Here is an 18478-nt window from a genome sequence, read left to right on the forward strand (position 1 = left end):
CTTGATGGATGCACCTCAAAATATGTAAGCTACCATGTGTGATCAAAAGACAGGTTATTTTAAATCATAAAATTTACAAGACTATATTTACAAAGAGACATTTAAATTAAATTTGGAAAAAAAATACAAGTTCCTTAACAAAAGGGGGTCCATTTATAGCCTTACAGCATGTAAGTAAATGTTGTTTTTTAATACTCTTTGAACACATGTGATATAGATGATTTCCTATAAATGCACCCCCGATCCCCTAGCAATTGTAAGCATGCTTATGTGTCATCCATCACATATAGAGCATGAAAGTGAATTGCATGCATGCATGTATATGCAACTACATCCATATGGTATTATGGATGTATACATGTGTACATGCATGGTGTGGTGTGTGTGTTTTGTGTATGTAGAGAGAGAGAGAGAGAGAAAGGTTTTAACATGGTAGGAAGCATCCCAAAAAGATGCAAATCTTTTATTTCTCAATCCAAGACTGGTAAAATTTGAAGGGGGGCGTGCGTGTGTGTGTGTGTGTGTGTGTGTGAGGTGGGTGGGTACTTGAGTGGGCGGGTGGGTGGGTGGGTGAGTGTGTGTGTGTGATGCAATGCTTACAAATGTGTGTAGCCACATTGGAGAGAGGGGTGATGTAATGATTACCAAAAGAATGTCCCCCTTTCCCGTTTTACTTTTCTTCTTTTAAAAATGCGGCCTCAAGAAGGCATGGGAGTAGAGAGGAGGGATGTAGGGGGCGGGGGTACTCATGGGCATCACTAACCGATCATCTCTACATCACTCCTATAAAGAAGTCAAATTTGTAGTGCGGAAAAGGCTTAAAAGCATATTTAAAAAACACCATCACGCGCACACCCCACACAAAGATCTCACACAAAGACACACACACTCTCTCCTCTCTCTCAAGTTTCAGCCGCCCCTTTTAAAACCTTTTTGATGTTGCCTCGGAGAATTAAGGGTAGGATTTTGTGTGATAGGGATGGCCAGCTTCAATCTCGACTTGTAAACCTCGCTCGCGCTCGCTCTCTCTCTCTCTCTTTTATACGCACTCAGCCTTCTTTCTAGTATCCGCCACCAAACAAAGCCGACTATAACCTGCTTATCACTCTCCCACTGCACACGAAGCTGCCGCCACACACACACAGCGCCCTCTCTCTCTCTCTCTCATTATATGCTCGTCGGCCACAGACCTCGCATGCCTACTCTCTCACACACACGCAGGCTAGCTGATCACTAGTATGCGTGTGCTGCCCGTGAGGAGTGAACCAGCAAAACCCAAAACCGAACCGAGCATGGGTGGCAATTCTCATATAGCGCACACTATCTTGGGCGTCCTAGGTGACTCTCTTCCTCATCCATGTTTCTTTAAATCAATCTGTATCTCCTTGATTGAGCTATCTCGCTCTACAAAGTTGGTACATCGCCAAGACACGTTCCACAAGCACACCTACACAACTACCACTCCACACCTGCCTGTTTTTCCTAGCAGTAACTACACTTGGCCGCCTTATTACACGTATAGTGGGTATAGTATCCTTTGTCTTGCATATTCCTACGTGTTCATTTAATCACATGCTAATTCACACTTTTCTTCTTCTCTGTACATTGCAGGTAACGTTGCTAATTGTGTCTTCTTCTTATCTTCTATGTAAGTTTCTCATTACTACTCACAACACTTGCAATCGCATACCAACTAGATCTTAACTATTGCAAGCAACACCATCTAACCTAGTTACTCTTGAATGCCAATCCAATCAAAGCAATTAACCGTTATATCATCGAGGAACTGGGTGATCAACCTCTGTAAACATACTATTAAATTCAATAGTCACAATATCTTTAATTTACTTAACTAATGCTAAAGGGTTTTCAAAACTAGTAGATTGACTCATCTAACCTTTACTATAAGGCCAATGTGAAACAGTTGGTGAGTGTGATCCATGTGATACTCGAGGTGACTTGTGAAATAGATATTCATGAGTGACCTATACAATAGAGGTTCAATTTGTTGCCCACATTAGCCCCTTTTGATGGAGTGAATTCATTATATTCATAGACATTTTTTGAAGATAAGGACTTGTCTTACTTGAATCTATTTATGTTTTCAGGCCAACTATTGTGCGCATAGTGAAGTTGAGATCAAGTGGGGGATTATCTGGCAATCTTTATGTTTTCAAGCTCTTCAATTGCATGTTATGGACTTTTTATGGCCTTCCCTTCATACACCCACATGACTTTTGGGTGGTTCTGACAAATAGCTTTGGATGTGGATTTGCTCTAATATACATTGTACCTTACCTCATATATGCAACTGGCATAGAGAGGGTATGTTTTAATTATTCCGCGACTCAGTTTACTATCAATTCATTCATTCAAATATCCACTCAAGATATGCTTTGTCTCTATTCACAATGTGTTGGTAGGATCCCACTTCTAATGATCTAATGCAACATTTATTTTCAAAATATACTAGCAAATGTATCAATAGTTGCCTAATATTGTTTTTTGGTCCTTTTTGCAGTTTAGCGTGCTTTGGAAGCTTGTTCTTAGCATCGGGAGCTTTGTTCTAATGACAATATTGGTGTTGACAATTGATCATTCTCAACAACATAGGATACGTGTTGTTGGTATTCTTTGTGCAATCATTAGTAGTGGAATGCACATGACTCTTTTGTCTCAATGTGTACGTTCCATGATTGATGCTCGATTGATGATCCCTAGGAAATTGAAAACCAATAGATATAGAACTTGTCTTACTTTAAATATTCAATATGTGACTCACAAAATAATTAGCAATTCAGTATTAATTGGGCATCAATGAATTCTTTAAGAAGAATGTTAGAATACTTAGAGTGAGATCCTTTCAGTTGTTTTTGATACCTTGTGTTGGCTTTGTAGAGATTAGCCATACATACCAAGGAAATGATATATCTACAACCCACTTCATCAATTACTGGATTCTTCAAAGGAGCAATATGGATTGCATACGGGATTGTTAATTTTGACATCTTCATAGTGGTGATTACAAACCTCTCATATATAATATATTTCATTTTCAAGATTTGGATTCAGTTCACATGTAGGAAATATTAAATAGTAGTGTCTCTAGACATATCATGTGAGATATGATATATCCTATACATGGGCACTAGTTTTTCATTATGATAACAACTCTTTTGAACTCTGGTAAAGAAAAATCTCAAACTTATTTCAAAGGAAATCTTGCCTTGTCTAGTTTTTCGAAAAGAATGCTGTGGCAATAAACATTGATCTCCCATTCTACTTGCTTGGTTATTAATTATTGTTATACGTACTTCACAGATTCCCAATGGGGTAGGTGTAATTATCGGAGTGATCCAAGGCATAATGGTGATTGTACTCATGAGAAACAAAACGAGCAAAACAAAGGACACACAGGTCATGCATGATCCGAATGGGGGATTGAAATTTGAGGAATCCAAAATACACTCACGAAAGAACTCCATGCAAGTGGCACCTGTTGAGGTGATAAGTCACCCCACGAATAATGGCAATAGTAGTTTTAAGGGTGAAGTTGAAATACAACAAATATCTTCTAGGGTCTCCTCATTACTTGGAATATCTAGACAATCAAGCATGTCTGCCACTGTTGTGCCTGTGATGATGGATGAGGTGGAGGAGGGTTGTGACAATCTGGGCCCTATCTTAGTGGTCCTATGATCAGTCTCCTTCAACTACTTCTTGATTGCTAAACTCATTCCATAATCAATTTATGGAAATACAACCCTCTTTTGACTTTGTTTTACTTCAAAGTGACATAGTGTAACAAAGTGCATTCATATAGTCAATATCCACCTCAATCCATTATGTCATTTTTGAACTACTTGCCTTAAAAATTGTAACTTCTAGTGTAATGTCCTTCTTTCTTGACATTACTACCAACATGTACGTTCTTCTTGAATATTTCTAGATTCTCTTTGGAGAAACACATTCAAACAATCACCTTAATATTGAAATGTATATACCTATAAAATATGAGCAATACTTTGAAGTTCCACTTTCAATTCACCTTGCTTTCTTTTAGTACAACATACGACAATCTTAATTAATATAGGCTAGCTTGTAATTAATATTGAGATGTGGGGGACCAATAAAAATTGGGAGTGTAGTAAAATGGGTAAACCACCTCAAGTGAAACGTGGGCACCCTATTTTTTCTTCCAATTGGAATATATGTACACACATACATAGTGTCCCAATATATGAGAAAAGTCAAACGGCACCAAAATCATACATAGTACTATACATTCCTATCCATCAATTACATCATTTTTAAATGAAATTGTCCCAAACATGTAATTTTTATAGCAATATCCTTGCTTGTGAAATCATTTATTAGATCTACAATGCTATGCCCTATAATGTTTCGTATTGATGGAGAAGAAGATAGTCTGCTTTGTAATTACTTAAATCAATCTTTAGAAACACATCCAAGCAAAGTCAATGCTTGGAACATTTACTTTTTCTTCTTACAATCTAATATTCCACTCATCCAATATGACATGACACTTTTTTAAATTTTCAAATAACTTGGATGTAATAGAAAAAATTTGAGGTCAATTTTGATGCCTCTCGCAACCTTTACCTTGAAAATTAGGAACTCATGATTATGTACACATCTGATATAAGTGAAATATCACCTAAAGATGATGATGAGTAAAAAATCTTAGGAAAAGTGGTCCGTATATGTCAAAATATATGAGAATCATATTGAATACCATTATGTGGACTATCGTTACACTTTGCATATCGTTTGAAATAATTGCTACAAGCTCAAATAAGATACCAAAACCTTTAGAAAAAAATGTTTTAAGTCTAAAGTATCAAATACAACTAAATATCATTCACACACATGCTATAAATATGCAAGCTACCAGTGTTCATAGTGATAGATGGCATTGCATTCTTGAGGTCCCTTATTAAACTTTATAAGAGTACATATATTCTTATAGAATGTCTGTAAGCCTCATTGATAACACTTAAGCGTGTACTCTAATTCAATCACATGAAACTAATGCATATAAGCAAGTAGTTGTGCACATCCATGTGAATTCATACAAGTTTACATTTATAGATGTGTGTGCATGTGTTACATTGAATATAATAAGTGTTATGGGAAGGAGGAGTAATACTAGTATTTCTAGTAAGGTCATTTTAGAAGTAAGTGTAGAGGGTCAAAGGAGTAATAGGAATAATTCTAATAGTTCATGTAAGAAGCAATAAAGTAATCTCATAAATCCCAAACTCTAACACTAGCCTTGTAGAAGAAAAGTCACAATAGCGGCTATTTTTATGCCTTATTAGAAGATTCAACTCTTTTGGATATATTAAGTTAAAGAAATTCTTCTTAGGTGTTTATACTCAACATAAGATGGGAGTAGGAAAAGAAAACCTTTTGCTAGCCTTGTAGAAGAGAAGTCACAATTGTGGCTATTTTTATGCCTTATTAGAAGATTAAGCTCTTTTGGATATATTCAGTTAAAGAAGTTCTTCTTAGGGGTTTATACTCAACATAATATAGGAGTAGATAAAGAAAACCTTCTGATTAAGAAGGCATATTTTCTTAAGGGACAACATTTGGGATGTTTCCAAAAGAGAGGTTTGATTGGAGATTTTCCTACATAACTTTCTCAATAAGGTTCTAAACACAAAAAATTGTTTTGAAAATAGTCTCATTTATGGACTTGTTCATAAACTAGGCAAATATGTTTGACTTGAGATTTTAGTATAAACACCAAAGATTTATTAATAATAGCTTCATATGGAGGAAACTCATTCATAAAGCAACAATGTCTATTTTTGAAGAGACACTATCAACTTTTTGAAGCTCTTGAAGATTGGGATGCAAATGTAAATAGCACCCCTCTTGTAGCTTTCATTATAATCAAATCAATAAAATGCATGAATGAGAAGATTTCCAAGTTTTTCTATCATACTCGTTCATCTAAAATTGACCTATTGCATGGCATGAAAGAAAATTGTTAAGTTTTTCGATCATAGTTGTTCATCTAAAATTAAACAATCTCATGAATTCTAAATCATGCATGAAAGAATATCACCCAAGTTTTCTATTATCATTGTTCATTTTAATTTGACCAATCCCATAATTTTTAGATGCAAACAAATTTTTAATATTAATAGTCAAAAAGATATCAATATGTCTACATCATCTTAGAAGGCAATTTGTATTCCAATGTTAAATGTATTTTCTTTTTTCATCTCACTTACTTTCCCTAGCTTATGCATTAGTTCAAAAAAACATTCAACTTTAGACATTGTTTCCTCATTTGATAAAGACCTTGTCATATTCAAAGACTAACTTGCACCTAGCCACTCAGTTTGCCTATAGAGAAAAAAGCCTTGTGACTTAAAAAGCATACCCGTTGTTTTCCTTGTGGAATCATCTTTACCAAAAATGCAAGCTTCTACCATTTTTTTGCTCATTCCATTGAATTGCCAACTAGCCAGTGACTTCCAACAATACATTTGAGGTCAGGTCAAACAACCATTCCAAAACATGCACTTGATTGTTTCCATTTCTTCACATCTACAAGAGGCATTAGTTGTTTGGCCAATTTTTTCCCATAAAAAACACCTCCTAGCATAACTCTCCATAAGAATAACCTATCTCTTAAAGCACGTGAAAGTAATGATCAAAATAGGAGAATCTAACCAAACTTTGTTAAGCCCATTTTGTGGTTGCTTAACAACACTTTTATCAAGATTGAAGTCATATTGGACACTTTGAGAACCAAAAGTTAACTTAACACTTGGGATCACCCTTTCAAAATGAACTCTAACTCAAATAAACATGAATACTTTCTCCATCATTTTGATTATTTACTATTTTATGACTAGATTTAGTCCATCAAGGTACATGATACTTAAATTAGTTTGACCAAGCAAATTGTCACTAAATTGATTGCTTATTACGCATTCTCTATTTAGTAAATTTATATCAATAAACTAATGACTCACTTTTCTTTAAGTGTTGATTATGATCTAGCATGGCCATGAGACCATTTAGAAACTAGTATCCCTCTAGTGCATCACTTAATGGGGTGATTAGAGCACTGTGACAGGGATATCTAGTACATGCAGTACAAGTTATGAAGGGGGAAGGAAGTGTCTGCCAAGTGTAAGAGTGTACACAAGAACCAAGGAGTTACACATAAGTGAAGATGGATTGAGTTCTAAGAAGAGGAAGTGCGTTACCATTGTGTATATGTATTTATGTGTGCATCTGGGGATGCCTAGGAATGTTTACTTGTGTGTAATGAGCATTACATTCATTTGGGTTCATCCTCTCCCTTACAAGTCAAGGTTTAAGGTCTTTTCTCTCTTAATGAATTAAGAAGAGAAGTAATCATTTCACTAAGAAAAATGAGAGAGGTAATTCTCTCACTAAGAAAGACAATAGATGTGATCCTCTGGAAGTAAGGAGAGAAGTGATTTTCTCTTTCTAAGGTCTAAGATGACACAAGCTTTTGTGGGAAGACAATCTTAAGGTTGAGGTCCAAGGCAATCTAATGAATTCTCCTTATCTATGGCTCAAGGTGGTTCCATGGACCATAAGTTAAGAGTAGAGTGATCTTGTTCCCAAGATCTACAAGTTAAGAACTGGTTTATGTGTAATGGAGGAGCTTGCTCCTTGTCAACAATATAACTCCATAAGGGGGCGGGGAGGGGGACTAGCCCATCTTCCAGTCCCTAGTGTGTTCTCTCTCTCTCTCTCTCTCTCTCTCTCTCTCTCTCTCTCTCTCTCTCTCTCTCTCTCTCTCTCTCTCTCTCTCTCTCTCTCTCTCTCTCTCTCTCTCTCTCTCTCTCTCTCTCTCTCTCTCTCTCTCTCTCTCTCTCTCTCTCTCTCTCTCATCTGTTCTCTTTCTGTGTGCCAGCATAATATTCACCATATATCTTTTAAGTATATAAGAAAGTCGAGCATGTCTCTCGAATCTTATAACACAAATGGAGAATCACTCCATGAGCTTTTTTTTTGGAATGTATACCAAGAATGTCTTAAGGGTAAAATAAGTAGTCTTAACAGAAATTCAATCTCTAACCAATCTTTGAAACACTATCTTCCATCCACAAACTTTGGACTTAACCTTTGAAAGGCTAGAATCCAATTACAAAACTTAATAAATGTATTTGCACGATTAGATAACAACCAAGGCTTACCGTTAAATAGCAAGGCATTCCTCCCTTCCCAAAATCTCAAAATGGAAGCACGTGTAATAACTTGCCAATCCTCAAAAAATAGGGGGGACATTCTCCCTTTCTAACCAAGTAGGGCTATTTTCCAACTTCCAACCGCATGTAGTTGGGCTCTTGACAACCATTCTTGCAACTTCTTCTAATTTTTTCTAGTGCATTTACAAGTGCAAAAAAAGATGAAAAACATTTCCATAAAAAATTTTAGACCAAGGACAATGAATGTCCAATTGTTCCCATTTACCAATCCTATCCCAAGTTGGGAATTTATTCATAATCACCCTCAATAATAGCAAGTTAAACCTTCCAAAAAGATGAAGCTTTCCGAGTAGCCATCATAAGACTTCTCATCTTATTTAATACCAAAGTACAATGACATTTGATCCAAACATCATGAGCTTTCATGACACAATCATTCTTAGCAACCAAGGGCAATGACTTAACTTTTGAGAACGAAATATCATTAATAGTGAAATGATTCCTATTGAGATCCAATTTATGTCACAGTGGTGGAGGAAGGCCAATCATCCTTGATCTTTGAGAGCCACTCCTTCTCCTTATTTGAGAGATGAAATCCTTGCATAGCTTTCTCTAAATAATCTAGTCTAGATGTTTGAAATCCCATAGGTTAGACCGAGACACCCTCCCTTTACAATACATATGAAGTGCCTTCCTAGGGCTAAGATGGAAGATTACTCTATTATCTATTGTGCCAATTGAGAATAACCAAATTTACATATTAAGTGAATAGTCTCCATGGTTAGGTGGTGGGTGCCACTCAACTATCTAGGCCTTCATATCTGCTTGCTTCTTTTGTCGCTCTTGGGCAACTTTGATAGTGGCTCGAACTTGATCCATTGCGGTTTTTAAATCTAAAGCAAACTCATCAGCAGCAAAAATCTTATCTTTAGTGCGAATAATTGGAGGAGGAATCACTTTACCCTGTACTATTTCATTTGGAGCTTTCCCTGTGGATGAGTGCACTGTATTGTTGTAAGCAAACTCCAATAATGGAAGATATTTCTCCCATTGTGACTTATGTTCACTAACATAAGCTTTCAACATATCCAAAAGAGTGAGATTCATCACCTCTGTTTGGCCGTCAGTTTGAGGATGAAAAGCTGAGGAGAACTTTAAAGTGATTATAGGCCATGGTTAACATGAATCATATAACTTTTGGAGCTAGTGTATAATAAATTTGATAACTCTATAATAGAGAGAAGTGATGCCCAAACCACCCAGTTCTTTTTTATCGTTACTTTAGACCAAGAAGCATAATGCCAAGAATGATAATCATCAATGCCATAGAAATTATGTGCAAAGTGTCTCCACTTACTTCCACATCAACTTAACAAAAGAAAGGATGATGGCTACAAAAACAGAGTAGGATTGCAAAATGTGTTTAAGGACCATTAGCTTACCCAAGTGGGTCATAGAAATTATGTGCAAAGTATCTCCACTTACTCCCATGCCAGCTTAGCAAAAGCAAGGATGATGGCTACAAAAATTGAATAGGATTGCAAAATGTGTTTAAGGACCATCGGCTTACCCAACTGGATCATAAGGGTGTTAGACCAATAAACCATCTTTTGTATGACCTTCTGAAAAGCCATTGAAAATGTTCCCTTGAAGAGATGTCCAAACTAATTGGGCATCCTAGGTATGTGATGATATTGCCAAAGCCAAATATATCCTTGAGCCTATCCCATTAAACTAGATTTGAATCATGTCTACTAGATATTCTTAAAACCTTTATCTTCTCTTAGCTTAATTTAGAGCCAAAAACATTAACCAATAGATCAAAGACCTCCAACAAAGCATATACAATAAATTCGTTCTCATAAATCAAATTTTCATTGTCGTAAGTGAACATTTGCCTTGCAAAGAAAGTACCATCTAGGAGGGGTAGACCTTTGATGCATTTATTAGAAATCATGAGATCAAGATTCTAAAGCACCAAGTTAGAGATGATTACAAAAGAGCAATGGACCCAAGGGACAACCTTGATAAGTAGATCTAGCTAAGTAGAAGGATTTCTTTAAATATACATTAATACAAATCCTTGATGAAGCATGCATGAAAAGTGCCTTAACCATTTTGCAAAAGGTTACACCAAAACATATATTTTCAAGTGTTAAGAGGATAAAATCCCACCTCACACAATCATATGCCTTGTTAAGCTCTAAATTAATAAAAAAACTCTTTGCTTAGAGATAAGGTATAATCAAAAGACAAAACTAAATTCAAAATTGCATCAAGAATGTCTCTTCTATACATAAAACCAAATTGTCTTGCATGAATACCATTGCCAACAAATGTTTGATTCTTTGTGATAAGCCTTTTGCAATACTTTGTAAGAAGCCTTTAGAAGTATAATAGGTCTCCAATCCCTACAAGAGAGTCTCTTCGGTTTCTATGGAATCAACTTTAATAACACCCTCATTCATGGCATGAGATAAGTTTTCCCCATTAAGATAGAATAAAGATCATTCTTACAACATTCCCACTAAAAGGTTTGAAAAAACTTTGTGGGGAGACCATCATTCCTAGGTACTTTTACCTTTTTTATCCCAAATATTACGTCTTCCAATATTCAAATATAAATGGGTTTATAAAAAAGAAAGGACTTTGTTTGTAGGCATGATTGAAGAGACAAATTCCAAAAATTTGGACGCTTTCCTATTCTAGTATTCTCTGTCTATCTAAGAAAGTCACCCATTATGCTTGAGAGATACTTACAAAAAGCTTCAACAATGCCTTTCTCAAAAGTATGCTTTATGCCCTCACCATCAATAATCTCCACAATCTACTCTTGAAGCTTCTTTTGTTTTAAAGAGTTAAAGAAGAAGAAAGATGGACAGTCACTCATTTGGAGTCATCTAGGCATCATTATTTGGCCCGAATAATGATCTGTGATAATATGTCATCATTTGGGGTCTTAACAAATAATGTCGATATATTCAAATAAAAGTATTTTTTATGAAAAAGCTTTTCAACACACACACACACACACACACACACACACACACACAATGTGTGTGTGTGTAGAAATAAATATGTCTACTTTATATTTACAATTTTATCTAAAACTCTAAATTTATACATATATAGTTATTTGACTATTGAACTAAGTAATTGATTGATTTATTTAAATAATTAAATTAAATTATTTATTTATTTAAAATAATTTGCCTATTTTGAATAATATACATTATCTAATTATTTTAACTATTTAACTTTTGTGAGGAAAGCAATAATGGGATGCGAGATGGAAGCTATAGAGTGCAAGAGGGTCAAGAGAGAGCGCATAAGAGAGTTATGTGGGTACAAAATGAATGCTACCATTATTCTTTATTATCTTCACTTACATATGACAATACAATGTGTATATACAAGGGGTGCCTACTTGGCTATAGACCATTAGCCTTTACCCCAAAAACCTTCCACTTAAAGACCAATGTGCATCTATGGGAATATAAGAAGAAAGTCAAGATACTCGTGAAGACATCTTAGGGTTATCATCCATATGGATCTTGATAAGCATATAGCTTTCTTGCAGTCTCTCAGTGGCTACAACATACTCTATCTTAGTGGTAGATAAAGTCATCATTGCAATTGAGAGGTTTGAGAGATTGCACTACCTGTGAAAGTGAAGACAAGACCTATCGTGGACATTTTTGAGTCTATATTACCTACAAAATCAACATCTTAATATCCAAGAATGGACGTATTCTTCCTTCTACAACATATACACATAGATCTAGTGGTGTTCAAGTATCTCATGATACTCTTTACTGCCTCCCAATGCCTCTTGCTAGGGTTTGATATATACCTACTACCCACTTCCACTACATAGGCAATGTCTAGATGTGTAGTAACCATGACATACATTAATCTACCAACTACAAATGTTTTTAGAACCTTAGCCATTTTAGCCTTCTAATAATCTAACTTGGGGTTGTTCTCTTGGTTAAGTTTCAAAAATATGGAGGCAATGAAATACAGATGCCTTCCCCCTCTCCATATAGACACTCCAATACCTTCTCAATGTATTCATTCTTAGATAAATAGAATATCTTTTTGTCTCAATCTCGCATCGTATGCATATAAAACAAACATTTTTCAAGTCCTTCATGTCGAAGGTTTTGTGCAACCTTTTCTTTAAAGCATCCACATTCATAATAAACTTCCTAGTAATCAACATGTCATCCACATATAGAATCAAGATCTTAAGACTACCATCCCTAGCCATCCTGGTATATAGGAAATAATCAATCTCACTCCTAGTGTACCCCTAAGACCACATTAAGTTATCAAACTTATGATACCATTCCCTAGGGGCATGTCTCAAGCCATATAAGCTCTTATGTAGCTTACACACCAACTACTCCTTGGCTTCCACAACAAACCATATCCTCTCTACTCAAAGCAAGAACCATACAAAGGGTAGTCATCTTAACTACTGGTGAAAGATCTCATCAATGACAATCCCTTCTCCTACTTAAATCCTTTGGCCACAAGCTCCTCTTTTACTTAGGGAATACATCGGATAGAGATACCTTCAGCAACTTACATGGCAATGCATATTTGCCCTTAGGCAAATAAACTAGCTCCAAGGTAGCATTGTTTTCCAAAGAATCCATCTCTTAGTACATAGCCCTCTTCCACTTATGATTGTTATCCCTAATCATAGCATTTACATAACAAGGAGGCTCACCATAATCCATGACCATGACATAGTCCAAAGATGGAGTATATCTATCTAGCAATCTAGAAATCCTTGTGGACCTACATAAAACTAGCTCAATAGGAACCTCTAGCTATCCCACTTGTCTATCCTGTACGACATGAGGTTGTCCAATATCTCATAGCACTCCCATCTTAGTATTAGCAAGTTGTTCAAGCCATGCATCATGTGGGGCAAGTTGTACAATTTTCTTATGTGCTATTTATACTTTATGGATCTCAACCATTCCGATAGGCTACTTATGTATCTTATCCTCCTAAATATCATGGCTATGTACTACCCTTCTAGATTCGGGATTGCACAAGTGATAATCCATTCAATTTTATTCTCCATAGCCAATAAATATACATTTCATGGACTTAGGATCACAAGCTTACTCCACTTGTCCCTAGGTATATGTGTAAATCCTTCACAATAAAAAACATACGAGTTATCATAACTAGATCTCTTACCAATCCATAATTCCTCTGGTATCTTACCATCCAATGGCTTGCTAGGATACCTATTAATCAAATGCATTATTGTCTTTATAGCTTCAGCCCTAAATCAATTAATGAGACCAACATTAGAGAGCATACTGTGGACACTTTTCTGAATAGTCTTGTTCATCTTCCTAGCCACACCAATTTGAGTAGGATTCTCAAGAGTTGTCAACTTTCTCTTAATACTATAGCTTAGATAAAGCTTTGTAAAGGCATGTGAGATGTACTCTCTATCATTATTAGTCCTCAAGCACTTAAGCTTCTTGCTTGACTAATTTTTTGAAAATTTTAATAACTTTTGAAATACAATCAACACATCTCTAGCACAATCACGAGCTCCCACAAATATTGAGCACTGCTTTGATACCAATTGAGAGGGAACTAATGGTGCAATGTGAGGTAGAAGATAGAGTGTGCAAGAGGTTTGAGAGAGACAAGAACACAAGAGAATTATGTAGGTACAAAATGGATTGTCTACTTATTCTTTGTTGTCTTTAAATATACATATATAAGGGTGCCCACCAACTAACAGCCATTGGTATTCACCCCAATAATGTTTTTCCTAAAGTGTTAAATAACTTCTAACACATTTTTTAAAAAATAAAAAACCATTTTTAAATTTTCAATTTCAATGAACCTTGCAAGTTTCATGCCAATTCAAGATAGATGCTTAAACACACGTGCTTGCAAAGCTTGTGGGATAACATAAGGATTTCTTGGGTATATAAACATAGTTTTTTAATCAAAAAGCTTTTGATCCAAAATATTTTGATAAAAAATATTTTTCTTGATCAAAATAGTGATCATTTTCTCAAATTCTAATGTGTCACTGAGTAATACGTTCAAATTTTTGGGAGTAATGGAAATTTTGTCTATTATTCATGTCAAAATGCTTTTCAAATAACATAAAATGAAACTTAGGGAGCCATCAAATTTGATTTTGGACTTAAGCATCTTCCACTTTTACATTTTCTCAAACTTTCAAAAGAAATTCAACTACAAAAAGAATAGCTCAAGCAATTCCATCATTAGGCACTCGTAAGGAATATTCCTAGCATCCACAATGCCACTAAATCCGATTACCTAAGGCTAGTAGCTTTCCCCCCCCCCCCCCCCCAAACTTATTGGTGACTTCTATATATTTTTCGATTTTTCTATCCCACCATTCTATTAGATTATTAAGGGATTAGTGATCTTTTTTCTAGGCTATGATTTCTCTTTAAGAATGCATAGAAGACAATGGGAAAATGGTCAAAGATAGAAAACTCCTTAATCATTCCAAAGGATGAAGCCCAATGCAACCACCAAACAAGTAGCACTCAAGGCATAAAAAAGATCGAACATTATAGCCCCCCATTGACAAATCAAAATGCTTATTCCTCTACAAGAATCCTTTAAATTCCAAGCTTCTATCCATAATCTCTGGGTTGAAAAGGACATGCACGAGTATCAACTTGTCCCACACTCGAATCTCTTATTGTGATCTAGTTTCTAATTTGTGTGATCTATTAGTCAATGATACAACCATACTTCAATCCCTCATGAATAAATCATATCGGCTAAATTCTTGTTAGGACAACAAATCCCACAATTGCACCTTATCATTAAAAGTATTGGGAGAGTATACTAACACTAGAGGGAGAGTGTGTACATTGGGATATTGTAGATGTCTACATGTGCACTTGCAAATGGTAGGAGAGTGTGTGTATATAGGGATATCATAGATATTATTGGCTTAAGTCAATCTAAGTAAAAGATCTATATTCATCAATATACTTAATCATTTACCTTCAAATACATGTGTTTATGTTTATAAATTATACATGATACGTTACCTATATGTATGTATAGATGCTTGTTCTTAATATGTCTATATGTGTATATGTATGCATACATGCATCTATACATTTAAACATTACCTATATGTATGTATAGATACATCCATGATGTAACGTGCCTGCCTATAGGTTCTATCCAGGCATGTTTTTAGCGGTCCATTGAGAGACAAATCTAACTGACACTGCCTGACACTCCCATGGAAAATTACGAGGTTTGTCGGCTAGGGTTTCTCAAGTCCATCTTGCAGTGGAACGTTCACAATCGAACCCACCTGGGATCGACCTGAAATCTGGATTCCTAGTGGTCAAGTTCTCCCAATAGCATTCTAGCATCGGCAAATGGGTCCTGGACATCCTATTTTATGCAAAGATACCCAAGCCAAAGAACATCCATGCCGTACTTGGTTCAAAGATAATGGGAAACAAGAGGAACGCGCAGCTCAACCTCTCTGTGAAAGGAAAGTGAAACCTAGGAGGAAGACGCTTGGCATTGAGAGCTATGGCGGAACGAGAGGAACGCGCAGCTCCACCTCTCTGCGAGAGGAAAGTGGAACCTAGGAGGAAGAAGCTTGGCAGCGAGAGCTATGGCGGATGGAGAGCAAGAGCCAAGAGAGAGAGAGAGACTCAAAAGTGGGAACTCTAACAACCACAATGTGTGGCTGGGCCTTCCTCTATTCAAATTTTCACTAAAAGAATAAAGAATAAGTGACTGTGACGAGCGCCCACCACTTGCAGTGTGCAGTGGCGGGTACTGTCAGTGTAGTAATACACAGGCGGCTAGGTGGAGGCGCCTTTACTCCCAACAATCTCCCACTTAAAGGCGAATCTGCCTTAGTGAGAGAGAAAAAAAAAGATAGTACAACATGTACACATGTACAATAGGATGAGGAAAAAGATGTCATCTCATCCAATGCACATCAATCTCCTTAAGAAGGCAAAGCGCTCGATAGTGAGGCTCTTCATGAGAAAGTCTGCAAGATTCTGCTTAGTCAGAATCTTGACAAGGTCAACAGACCTGTCCTCAATGACCTCACGAATGAAGTGATACCTCATCTCAATATGTTTCATCTTCGCATGGAAGCTCGAATTCTTGGCCAATTAAATGGCACTCATAGAATCTGAATGCAGTGTAGGCATAGCATCTGTCATACCAAGGTCTGCAATCAAGCAGCCTAACTAGATAGCCTCCTTGCAAGCCTCTGTGGCTGCAATATACTCGGCCTCTATAGTAGAAAGGGACGTACACTTCTGTGCCTTGGACATCCAAGAGATAGCCCCTCCAGCATAAGTGAACACATAGCCAGAAGTGGACTTCCTACTATCTACATGTCCTACATAATCAGAGTCAATGTACCCCATGGCTCCTATATCATGGCTGCCAGAACAAAGACACATATCTGTTGTGCCCCTCAGGTACCTCATGATACCCTTCACAGCATCCCAACGTTTCTTGCCAGGTGTAGCAATATAATGTGCCACAACCCCAACTACAAAAGCAATATCTGGACGAGTGGCTATCATGGCATACATAAGATTACCCACGGCTGATGCATAGGAAATCTAGGTCATCTGGGCCCTCTCCTCATCTATCTGCGGACAATCGGCCTATGAAACCTTCACATGAGAAGGTAATGGATAGCCAATAGGCTTAATATCCTGCATGCGGAAGCACTCAAGGACTTTATAAATGTACTTCCTCTGTGACAGATAGAGTAGTCTAGCATCTGGGCCATGGGCATCAGGTAATGCTGTATGTGGACAGCGTACCTTTACCTAGCTGGCTGTGGAGTGGGTTGAACGGGAGCAGGTGGCTCCTCCTGAAAGATAACTCTCCGTACCTCAACCACTTTCTCAGGCTGCATATGCATTTTGTCCCCATAAAAGATGACATCATGGCTGCGGATCACTTTTCATGCTTGCGGATCCCATAGACAGTAGCCTATCTCTCCTAGATCTCCATAGCCAATGAAAATGCGTTTGACACTTTTAGGATCCATCTTATTGTGTTTGTCCTTGGGCACATGGCAGAATGCCTCACATCCAATGACACGCAAATGATCATAAGAGAGGGGGCTTGACTGTCCATACCTCCTCTGCAACCTGAAAGTCAATGCCACTCCTAGGCGAACTGTTAATGAGATGCATTGTAGTCGTAACTGCCTCAGGCCAAAAGTGATGTGGTAAGCCAACTTGGCTAAGCATGCTACCGACCCTTTCCTGAATGGTCCTATTCATGCGTTCAACCATACCATTCTAGGGTGGGGTGTAAGGGGTGGTCAACTGACGCTTAATACACCGCTCATCACAAAACTACTTAAAAGCGCATGATACATAATCACCCCCATTATGTGACCTTAGGCATTTAATCCTTTTCCTAGACTCATTCTCTGCCAATGCAAGCCAATGCTGAAATATGTCTAAGATATCAGATTTTCTCTTTATGGGATAAGCCCAAACCTTACATGAGTAATCATCTATGAAAGTAACAAAGTACTTTGCCCCACCAAGTGATTGACAGGGCATGGGTCCACATACATCTGAGTGCACAAGAGCCAAGGGCTCAACCATGCGTTTCTTATCAGACTTTTTATGTGTGTTTCTAGTCTGCCTGCCATACAAACAATGATCACAAGAATCAAAATGTGAAGAGTCAAAAGGCGGAAGACACTACAAAGCACGAAGCATTTTCATTCCTTTAAGAGACATATGCCCCAAACGAGCATGCCAAAGGGATACATGGGGAATAGAACCCACAAACAAAACATGATTCAATGTAGCTCCTGATGCAAGTAAGGGATAGAGGCTGCCAAACTTGGCACCTCTTGCAAATACAAGCCTGCCACGAGTAATCTTCCATACTTACAGAGTCTCCAAAAGACACAAAATACCCTGCATCATCAAGCTCTCCAGCTGACATAAGGCTGTGAGTCAATGCAGGTACATGTCGTACATCATGCAAAACAAAATAGCTACCATAAGGAAACTACAACCTAACATCTCCAATGCCCACAATGTCAAGAAACCTGTAATCACCAAGACGCACAGAACTAGACATGGTATGATAGGTATGAAATTAATCTCTACAAGGTGTCACATGAAAGGATGCACTCGAATCCAAGAGCCAACACTACGCATACATAGAATGTACCTCAGAAGCCTATA

The 18478-nt window shown here is 37.0% G+C and overlaps 1 protein-coding gene across 1 annotated transcript; it reads left to right on the top strand.

The window, feature by feature from the left end:
* Window positions 1–780: 780 nt before the first annotated feature.
* Window positions 781–4030, top strand: LOC148021030 (bidirectional sugar transporter SWEET4-like). Its single transcript, XM_087698870.1, has 6 exons — window positions 781–1338; window positions 1612–1648; window positions 2109–2325; window positions 2522–2683; window positions 2899–3018; window positions 3322–4030. Exons 1-6 carry the CDS (start codon window positions 1239–1241, stop codon window positions 3697–3699), a joined length of 1014 nt encoding a protein of 337 aa, XP_087554996.1. The 5' UTR covers window positions 781–1238; the 3' UTR covers window positions 3700–4030.
* Window positions 4031–18478: the final 14448 nt, after the last annotated feature.

The sequence above is a fragment of the Lygodium microphyllum genome, chromosome 18 (genome assembly GCF_053477565.2).
Source record: "Lygodium microphyllum isolate KBCC chromosome 18, Lygodium_microphyllum_v1.1.10, whole genome shotgun sequence".
Lineage (NCBI taxonomy): Eukaryota > Viridiplantae > Streptophyta > Polypodiopsida > Schizaeales > Lygodiaceae > Lygodium > Lygodium microphyllum.

Bases quoted from the DNA above. Each gene is read 5' to 3' on its own strand.
- LOC148021030 (XM_087698870.1), top strand. From the start codon at position 1,239: ATGCGTGTGCTGCCCGTGAGGAGTGAACCAGCAAAACCCAAAACCGAA. The intron at 1,339-1,611 runs GTGACTCTCTTC...TGTACATTGCAG, and splicing joins CACTATCTTGGGCGTCCTAG to GTAACGTTGCTAATTGTGTC. The intron at 1,649-2,108 runs GTAAGTTTCTCA...TTATGTTTTCAG, and splicing joins GTCTTCTTCTTATCTTCTAT to GCCAACTATTGTGCGCATAG.